This window comes from Micropterus salmoides, unplaced genomic scaffold (assembly GCF_014851395.1).
Source record: "Micropterus salmoides isolate LMB-PRFRI ecotype aquatic unplaced genomic scaffold, ASM1485139v1 Ms_hic_scaffold_17, whole genome shotgun sequence".
NCBI lineage: Eukaryota > Metazoa > Chordata > Actinopteri > Centrarchiformes > Centrarchidae > Micropterus > Micropterus salmoides.
The window spans coordinates 4,514,730-4,524,767 of NW_024040817.1; the positions used below are offsets into that span (position 1 = coordinate 4,514,730).

The 10,038-nt window shown below is 47.1% G+C and overlaps 2 gene segments (V, D, J or C); one reads left to right on the forward strand and one right to left on the reverse strand.

Moving 5' to 3' along the window:
• Positions 1–2,353: 2,353 nt before the first annotated feature.
• LOC119907545 lies at positions 2,354–2,891 on the reverse strand. The segment is given in 2 exon segments: positions 2,354–2,730; positions 2,828–2,891. Coding segments are annotated over 2 exon segments (393 nt in total).
• Positions 2,892–3,248: 357 nt separating this feature from the next.
• On the forward strand, positions 3,249–3,725 carry LOC119907704 (the record flags this gene model as incomplete). The annotated part of the segment is given in 2 exon segments: positions 3,249–3,259; positions 3,437–3,725. Coding segments are annotated over 2 exon segments (300 nt in total), but the record flags the coding sequence as incomplete, so codon positions are not given.
• Between the last annotated feature and the right edge of the window lie 6,313 nt (positions 3,726–10,038).

Consider the following 10,038-nt stretch of genomic DNA (forward strand, 5'->3'; position numbering starts at 1 on the left):
TGCTCCAGATAACGCTCTAACACATCATAAGTGGAGTTCCACCTTGTTGGGACATCATGTATGAGCTTATGAGTAGGCAGCTTTAGCATTTGTTGCTTTGTCTTAAGCACATGAGCAGCTGTTGTGCTTCGGTGGAAGTAGGAAACCACTTTCCTGATCCTCCCAAGGAGGCGGTCCATCCTATTGACTGAGATTCCCTTCTGTGATGCCAAATTCACTACATGTGCAAAGCACGCTATCCGTGGACCCAGTCCTGCCTCATTCACTGCATTTATTTGATTTGTGGCATTATCAGTTGTGACTGGGATATTAGTACTGGGCCTCTTTATCTTCCATTCCTCCACTGCTTGTGTCAGTACCTGCGCAAGATGAGTGTGACTCTCGTAGAGGGGGCGTGTCTGCAGCACCGGACTTCTCATCTCCCAGTCTGCTGTGATGAAGTGAGCGGTTATCGTCACATAGCTCTCCACATAGCTCTCCGTTCCCCTGGACGTCCACCCGTCTGTCGTTACAGACGACAGAGGATGCTCGGGATAGTTCATCCACAACTTTTTTCTTCTCCTACTCATAAAGATCTGGCACAATCTTTTCGCTGAAGTGGGTGAGCGACCGGATGTCGTAACGTGGCTCAAGCACTTTCAGCATGTGTTTAAAGCCATGCTACGACTCCTGCACGTGACAGCTGGTGTGGGTGCTTTTAGTTAGTTTTAATCTTTGGGTGAATGTGGTGTGTTTTGGTTTTTGTCTGTCTGATCATCTCGCTCCGTTGCTTTTGGCCTTCCTGGTTTGGTGTCGTCTCCTCACCTGACTGCAAGCACTTTCAACACACCTGACCATCATCTACTCATTCAGCCTCCCTTCAAAGACCCAGGCATCACATCCAGTCCCTGCTGCATTGTTAAGTCATACTATTATGTCTACCACAACGTACTATTACCAGCTTACTTGCCAGACACCAGTAACTCTGTGAGCTTTTCTGTCTGCCTTGTTTGCTTGCCAGCCGGCCTTCACATTCAGCCACAATTTGTTCTGGATCATCTCTCCCTGGCATGTGCCTCATTAATCAGCCAGCTCACAATGACTCAAGAAAGCCTGGACCTTCACCCAAAACCCCAGCCCCACCCACCTGCCTGCTCCCTGAACTCACATTCTAACCTGCCTGTTTAATAAACCTCCTTAAACCTGACCTGTTTGTCTCAATCTACTTTTGGGTCCAGCCAGATTCCTGACAAGTAATCAGCATTATTGCTTCCTGTTATTTCAAACTTTTAAATTTCTGGTCTAAACTGTGGTCCTTTCCAATTTTACAATGTTATTAAAGACTATAGGGGCGGCTGTGGCTCAGGGGGTAGAGCGGGTTGCTCGTTAATGGGAAGTTCAGCGGTTCAATTCCCGGCTCCTCCAGGCTTCATGTCGATGTTGGACAAGATACTGAACCCTGAATTGCCCCTGGTGGCTGTTCCACCATTGTGTGAATGTGATGTAGTGTCAAAGCAATGAGTGGTGAAAAGACTAGAAAGGTGCTTTACAAATACGGAGCATTACATTTACTGTTTTATTTTCTTGAAAAGTTATATTTGTACCTTCATGAATATCCCTCCTCTGAAGCCTCATTACAGTTAAGATACAAGAATAAATCACGTCCAACTTTCCACAGAGTTTGTACAATTCAGAGGGGAAAAAAGACAAAATCTCATGGGGGACTTGTGCAGCACTACAGAGCGTTTCACTAATGTCAGTGCACATTTCAGGCAGACAGGCACATAATGAATCAGCCAGCATGGCAGTAAAATCAGGTGTGAACATTTTAAATGATAGGTAATAAATCTAAGTAGACACTTTTAATGAGATCAAATCTCAGAAGTTATTAGTTGGTTGAACCGAAATGGTTTCTTTATTCCAAAACTGTCTCTCAACTTACAGACAGCTGTTATGATGAGTTTATAAATCTGAAGTGTGAGGTGACATATGAGGCATATGATACACAAACAGGTTGTTCAGTGACATGTACTGTATGAACTGTGGCCCAGAATCCATTATGTTTCTGAGCGTCAGTGTTTCTGCCACAGAAAACATTTGTTGCATTGCAGATATGGAGCTTCAGTGTCCTGAGATTTCAGTGTGATGTGTGGACGTTGATGTTTGATATATTGTGAATTTGGTTTGTGTCTCTACATCAGTGGAGCTGACTCTGCTGCTGTTTGAACTTCAGGAGGAAAACTGGTGGAGACGCAATGAGCATCAGAAATCGTGTGTGTGTGTGTGTGTGTGTGTGTGTGTGTGTGTCCTCAGTGAACTGTATCAGTCTCTGCAGTAGCTTCCAGCTGCAGCAGTCAGTACAGTTTCTGTTCAGTCTGACTGAGGGAGGTTTTTGTACGACGCTTTTTCACTGTGTGAACAGATACTGGCTGTTGATATAATAATGAGCCTGACAGTAGTAAACTGCTGCATCTTCAGCCTGAACTCCACTGATGGTCAGAGTGAAGTCAACTCCATTCCCTGCTCCACTTCCACTGAATCTGGAGGAGATTCCAGAAAATCTGTCTGATATTCTGTAGATCAGAAGATTAGGAGCTTCTCCAGTTTTCTGATGGTACCAGGCCAGGAAATATTGTGAACCAGAGTAGTGACGAGCTGCTGGACTGGATTTACAGTCAATAGAGACAGTCTGACCCAGCTGCACTGATTTGGCTGCTGGCTGAGTCACGACAAGATTTTGTCCAACAGACCCTGAGGAGAGAGAAGAAACACTGGACATGAGATGGTGAGGTGAAACTCAGCTACACTCCAAATGATTTTCACATCACAGAAAAATGATTTTCCTCACCCTGAGTGAAGCAGAGGAGAGTCCAGATGAGGACGGAGACCAAAGTCATGTTTTTGATGAGGAGGATTTCTGTGGCTTCTGTTGTCATGAAGGACAGCTGTCAGTCATCCAGTGTTCAACTCTCAGGACTATAAAGTCTCCCAGAGCACTGGAGCATGGTGCTGCTGATGCAAAGTGGCTCTCTATGGAAATGCTCTGACTGACTCCAACAGGGACTTGGATTACTCTGATGATGCTGCTTCTCAATGGATCAATACGTTTACCAGAGGATTGATTAGGAATGTGTCAGTGATCATTTTTATGGACATTTGCTTTGATGACTGCAGAAAGATTTTCTTTTACAACATCTTCTGTCTGCTTTCATTTCATTCTAGAGGGATCAATTTGACTTTCACACCAATGGAACAATATATACGTAAAAATGGGATCTCAGTAACTTTTGCCCTTTTGACAGTTTTGACAGTAAATATGTTTTTTGTATTTCCAAATTTAAAACCTGGTTGTTTTATTTCCAGTGCAGTTTGATATCTTTCAGCTCATATGAGGACTCTTTCTGTGCTGATATGCATGAGAGGTTTCTTAAAGGAAGTGAAACAATGTGTGAGTGAGTGACTGGTGGAGCAGAAACCAGCTGTATGGTCCCCGTCCTCTAAGCCAATTGGTTCTTCTCCTAGGTGATGCCCGTCCCACCCTGACGGTGCTGCCCCCCTCCAGCGAGGAGCTGCAGCAGGGGAAGGCCACGCTCATGTGCCTGGCCAACAAGGGCTTCCCCTCAGACTGGAGTCTGGCCTGGAAGGTGGACGGCAGCAGCAGCAGCAGCAGCAGCAGCAGCTGGGAGGAGAGCAGGAGCCCCGGGGTGCTGCAGAAGGACGGCCACTACAGCTGGAGCAGCACCCTGAGGCTCTCTGCAGACCAGTGGAGGAAGGTGGGCTCTGTGACCTGTGAGGCCACCCAGGGCTCCCAGACTCCGCTCTCAGAGACACTGAGGAGAGAGACCAGTGTTCCCAGTCCTGACCTGACTCACTGGGACTCTGCTACTGGTTTTCCTCTGTTCCTGCTCTCACTCTGCACTCTGGAACTGTCTCTCTCTTTTATTTGACATCTTTCAACAGCAAGATTTACTAGCTTGTTGCACTGTTTCAATATTATTTCAGTGTTTCCAGATAATAAAGACCTTTTCATCCAATCAGCTGTTTTCATGTTTATTATCATCAAAGTGTCTTAATAAATGTTCTCTTGATGGTGTCAGTGACTGTGTTACATCCAGAGAAAATCTTGACAAACATTAGGAAGATTATTTAATGTATAGCCTTAAATACTGTATAATAAAGAGTTTTTACACTCAAACAAAACTCCCTTCTACATTTTCATTATTTAGTACAAACCAGTGAAATCCAGTATTTGTTCCGATCAATTAAAATACTTTCATGACTGTAAAACCTTTTATCTGTTATAATCATTACAGATTTGTCTGTAATAATAAATCTTTGGAACAAAACCAAAAGGTAGGAAAATTTCAATGAAAAGTCATATAATCATGTCTTATTACTGAATAACATTTGTTAAAGACTCTCTAATATGATAATAGTTTAGGTGTTCCCAAATAATATGCATTCTTCTTGAAATATAACTAGTATGAAAAATATTTTATAGATCTGAAATAAAAAGTAGTGTATCATCGGCATAGTTACAAAATTAGTGTGATCTTCAAATGTAAAGCTGGAAATATTTACATACGGCTTCTGCTGAAGAGCTCAACCACAAGACAAATGAAAATAATGAAAAAGGGAAACAATCTAATTATTCTTACAGTTCATAAATCATTTTTGGATTCAACCGTAAAATACATTTGTTCGCCGGAACACTTGTTCACTATTTCAAAATAAAGACACAAACTCTGGCACATTAGTTTTGATAACGTGGCCATGTTGCTCTCCGGTTCTGATTTGAGTTTGTGGAGGAGGAAGCTGTGGGGAATTTACATCTCCTGTACCATCGATCTTTGCAAAGCTCAGAATGTTCAGCTTTTGTTGACCTTGTCAGAAATGTGTAAATTCAGTCATTTGTTTATTACTGGTCAAGGTGGTGTTGTACTGCATTACATTATTTTGTTTTTAATGATTTGTCCTTCTATTTACAGACAGGAAGGTGTCAGAATATTAGAAACACCTGATCATCATAAAAGTGGACTTTATCCACCTTTAAACTATTAATGTCTATAAACAAATATGTATTTGGAGGAGGAGTCAGATGAGCCATGCATCGACACTCCTGTTGCTCTTGTCACAGTCACAGAGGACACTGCAGATCCAGTTCATTTCAGTCCTGCAAGTATTTCTATTGTTGTGGAAGACGATGTTGTGATGAGTGATATCCCTAACTTGGCTGATGCATTTGCATTGTTGTTTGGGTTAATGTATGCATTGCATTTGAACTATCCCAAGAAACTCATTCACACTTTCACATTCATCCAGAAAATCCTAATGGGTCTTGATGATGGTAAACCACTTAAACCCTGCCTACTGAGTCTCAAAAATGACCTGTTAATGAAAGAGTAGGCTAACTTAAGAGTAGTGTTTACACATGTATTTTCTTGTCTGCATGTTGATGTGTTTTGGGGGTTCCCAGTATGGTAACTTTATAGTATGTTGTTGAACACAATGTTACTCAAAGCATTTGAAACCGTTTACATATGGCAGATTATGTCTTGCCCACCAAATCTTTTAATTTACTTTTTTTTGTATATTTTTTTATTCCATTTTCACTTTGATTGCTGTTACTAATGCTGTTTTAATAAGCATTTATTTTCATACTTTTTATATTAAGCACTTTGCTTAGTTCCTGATGATCTTGTTCCTGTTTAATATGTAGAGATACATATGTACACAAACACACACACACACACACACACACACACACACACACAGAGACACACACACAGAGACACACACACACACACACACACACACACAGAGACACACACACACACACACACACAGAGACACACACACACACACACACACAGACAAATGCACAACCATACACTAAAACATACATATTTGCTGTGTCCATGTAGGTTTGTAACTAAATATTTTAAGAAATTTCACTGCTTAACAGGCTTACAGCTTTTGGGTAGGTGGTGAAACTGTGACTTGAGTCACATGGTTAGACACCTGAGCTAGAACAGAGTTTTAACTGTTGACTGCTGTTGATGTTCTGACATGTTTGTATAAAAATTAAGACTGAATAAAAGAAAAAAGAAAATGTACAGCTGAAGTAATTTTTTTTTTTGTAGTTTTAACTTGTAAATTTCATTAGCTTGTGGGTTATACACAAGCATATTTTTTTAGTACCATTGGATCAAAATAATGAAGTATGGAGAAACAAAAAATGTGCGGGTGTTAAACAATTTTTAAGCATAGTGCACTTAAAAAAATTAAGTTACTTACCTTTAAATGTTTAAGTTTGATTAGATTGTAACTTTTAAAAAAATCTTACTCAAACATTTAAAGGTAAGTAACTTAATATTTTTCAGTTAGATTTTTTTAAAAGTTACAATCTAATCAAACTTAAACATTTAAAGGTAAGTAACTTAATTTTTTAAGTTTGATTAGATTGTAACTTTTAAAAAAATCTAACTTAAAAATATTAAGTTACTTACCTCAAAAGTTATTATGTAATCAGTTTCTACAAAAGTTTTGAGTACTATGAACTTATTGGGGTTTACAGTGTAAGGTGTGACGGAATAACCGGAGGAGTATAAAGCACACCTGTACACACATCATTAGCTTAAACTATGAAGCAGGTGCTTCAGGCGGGGAGAGAGGTGCGGCGGGCCGACGCAGTCTCTCGTTCCCCTTCTCGGGGAACTGCGTCGGTCACGACACTATGGGAACGAGATACCCACTAAACCGTGCCGAAAACCCCGCCTGCCCCTGTGTGCAATAAAGTGGCACGAGAAGAGAGGAGCGCACGAGTGCCAGGTGCCGAAGGAAGGTCAAGACTGTAAAACCGAATGAATGTGTGCGGAGTGGCCCAGCCAGCCGCTAAACAACATCCTGCAAGAGGCCCCGGAAAGGAGGGCTCGAGAGGCCGCCTTGCCTCTGGTAGAATGAGCCCTCACAGCCACAGGTGAAGGCAAACCGCGCACCTGATAGGCCAGGGAAATAGTCTGAACAATCCAGTTGCTAATAGTATGTTTGGATGCAGGGAGCCCGGCCCTGGGAGACCCAAAACACACTAGCAGCTGGTCAGCCTTCCTCCAATGGGAGGACCTCAGAGTGTAAATACTCAGTGCTCTGACAGGGCACTGAGTATTGCGGGGAACAGAGAGCGCTTGGAGATCCCCCACCCTCCTCAGAGAGGTGATAGCAAGGAGAAAGGCCATCTTGAGGGTCAAGTGCTTAGCCTCAGCTGACTCCAGGGGTTTGAAGGGGGCCTCAGCCACCGCCCCAAGAACCACTGTCAGATCCCAAGTGGGAACCTTGGACCGAGTCGCAGGTCTCATCCTCCGGGCACCACGGAGGAAACGTACAACCAAGGGAAGTTTCCCCAAGGACCCCTCCCTCAGAGGGGTGTGGAAAATAGCTGCCACGTACACCTTGAGGGTGGAAGGGGAAAGACCAGCAGAGAACCGGTCCTGGAGGAACTCAAGTACCTGAACCACCGGGCAGGTAACAGGGTCCACCGACCGCTCCCTACACCAAGTGGGAAAACACTCCACTTCAGGCCGTACATCCTCCGTGTGGACGGGGCCCTGGAGCTCAGGAGGGTCTCGACTGCTCCGGCTGTTAGACCGCCTCTAGGTACTGTGCCCCTCAGGGGCCAGACCCACAGTCGCCATATGGCGGGGCAAGGGTGAAGAACCCGGCCCTGCGCCTGGGACAGCAGGTCTCTCCTCAGAGGGACCCGCCACGGCGGGCCGTCCAGGAGCGACATGATGTCCGAGAACCACACCCGGGTTGGCCAGAACAGGGCTACGAGCAGTAGGCCGACATTGTCCTGGCGGACCCGCTCCAGAACCCCGGGAGCAGAGCGACTGGGGGAAAAGCGTACAGACGTAGCCTCGGCCACGAATGTATCATGGCGTCCAGACCCAACGGGCCTGGAGGAACGAGAGAAACCATAGCGGGCAGTGCGTAGTCTCTTGAGACGCAACAGATCCACGTCTATGGGGCCGAACTCTTCGCACAAGAGCTCCACCACTTCGGGGTGAAGTCTCCATTCCCCGGGCCTCAGCCCCTGCCTCGACAGCAGGTCTGCTCCCTGATTCTGCGTCCCGGGAGATACATCGCCCTGAGTGATAGTAACCTCTGCTGGGACCTCAGGAGGATCTGACGCGCCAGTCTGTCCAGAGGGCGCGCGCAGACCGCCCTGGTGAATCAGATAGGCCACCACCGCTGTGTTGTTCTCCTCGGAATGAACCAGGATGTGGTGGCCTTGGAGATCGGGCAGGAAACCCCTTAGAGCCTGGAACACCGCCAACATCTCGAGACAGTTGATATGCCACTCGGATCGATGCACCTGCCAGGATCCCCTTGCAAAGCGGCCGTCCATGACCGCGCCCCAGCCCGTGAGGGAGGCGTCTGTCGAAATAACCAGCCGGCGACAAGACCCTCCCAGCACGGGCCCCTGGGACAGGAACCAAGTTTCCTTCCAAACTGATAGGGAACGAAGACACTTGTGCGTAACCCAAATCAGACGGAGAGGATTTCCCCTCGGGGAAAAACCCTTGTTCCTTAGCCACCACTGCAGGGGTCTCATGTGCAGCAGTCCAGATGGTATTACGCTGGACGCAGCCGCCAGGAGACCCAACATTCGTTGAAAGTGTTTCATAGTGATGGCGTGGCCTAACTTCACCCCTTTCACGGCAGCCAATATGGTGTCGACACGTGCCGGAGACAATTGTGCCCGCATCGTTGTCGAATCCCATGCAACCCCTAGGAACGTAGCCCGTTGGGTGGGCGCCAGCACGCTCTTCTTTGCGTTGAGCCTCAGCCCTAAACGCCGCAGACGAGCCAGAACGACATCTCGATGCCGAACCGCCAACTCTTGAGATGGGCTAGGATGAGCCAGTCGTCGATGAAGTTGAAATCCGGATGCCCCGGAGCCTCAGCGGGGCCAGTGCTGCATCTATACACTTGGTGAATGTGCAAGGGGAAAGTGCCAGGCCGAATGGAAGAACCCGATACTGGTAAGCCACACCCCGAAGGCAAACCTCAGGAACTTCCTGTGAGAAGGACGGATGGAGACCTGGAAATAGGCGTCCTTTAGATCTATCGTGACGAACCAATCCTCAGATTGTATGTGCGTCACGGTGGCGGGGATGATGAGCATCTTTAACCTGAATCTCCTCAGAGACCGGTTAGAACCGCAGATCCAAAATAGGGCACGCAGCCCTCTGTCTTCTTGGGGACTATGAAGTACCGCTGTAGAACCGGCGTCTCTGTCTGGGTGGGAGACACGTTCCACGGCCCCTTTCCTCAGCAGAGTACGAACTTCCTGTCCCAACACCGGACCTTGCTCCGGGCGGACCACAGTCCAAACAACCCCCCTCTCTTCTGTTGAATTTGGAGGGCGGGTTTTGAACTGTAGTCGATACCCATCTATGGCAGTGCGCAGGACCCACGGAGAAATGTTCGTCAGGCTCCGCCAAGCCTCTGCAAAGTCTGCCAACGGAACCAGCCCCTCGGGGCTGGTGGTCGGTGTCTCGTGTGATCTTCTGGTGGACCCCTGAAGCCCCAGAACGGGGGAGAGCCGCCGAAGATCCACGGTGAGTGAGTCGGGATCCCGTCGCCTGCAGACCCTCGGGGCAGGCAGTACGGCGCGGACTCGATGGTGGCAGGTGCGTCCTGAACGTGTAAACGGCAGGATAACATCACCTGTTGCCACGGCGGAGGGGACCTCGGTCGGCCTCCGGGGGGGGTGGGGGTGGGGGTGCGGGAGGGGAGAAAGACTCCTACCCGGTCTTCCCTGAGCTCCGTCGGGACTGGATGACGGTCCTCAGATCGCGTCTCTCAGACGGCTGAGGGTGAGAGCGCCGTCTCGCTGCCCCAGCCTCGGGGGGGTCCCCGAGAAGCGTTACTCTGCTTCCTCTCCTCTCCGTAGGAGCTCGTAGAGGGAAGAGACTACGCCTGGCAGCCTCAGCTGCCTTGGGTCCAGACCGGCGAGGGAGGTACTGGCGGAACGCTTCGCACTGCGTCTAACGCTTC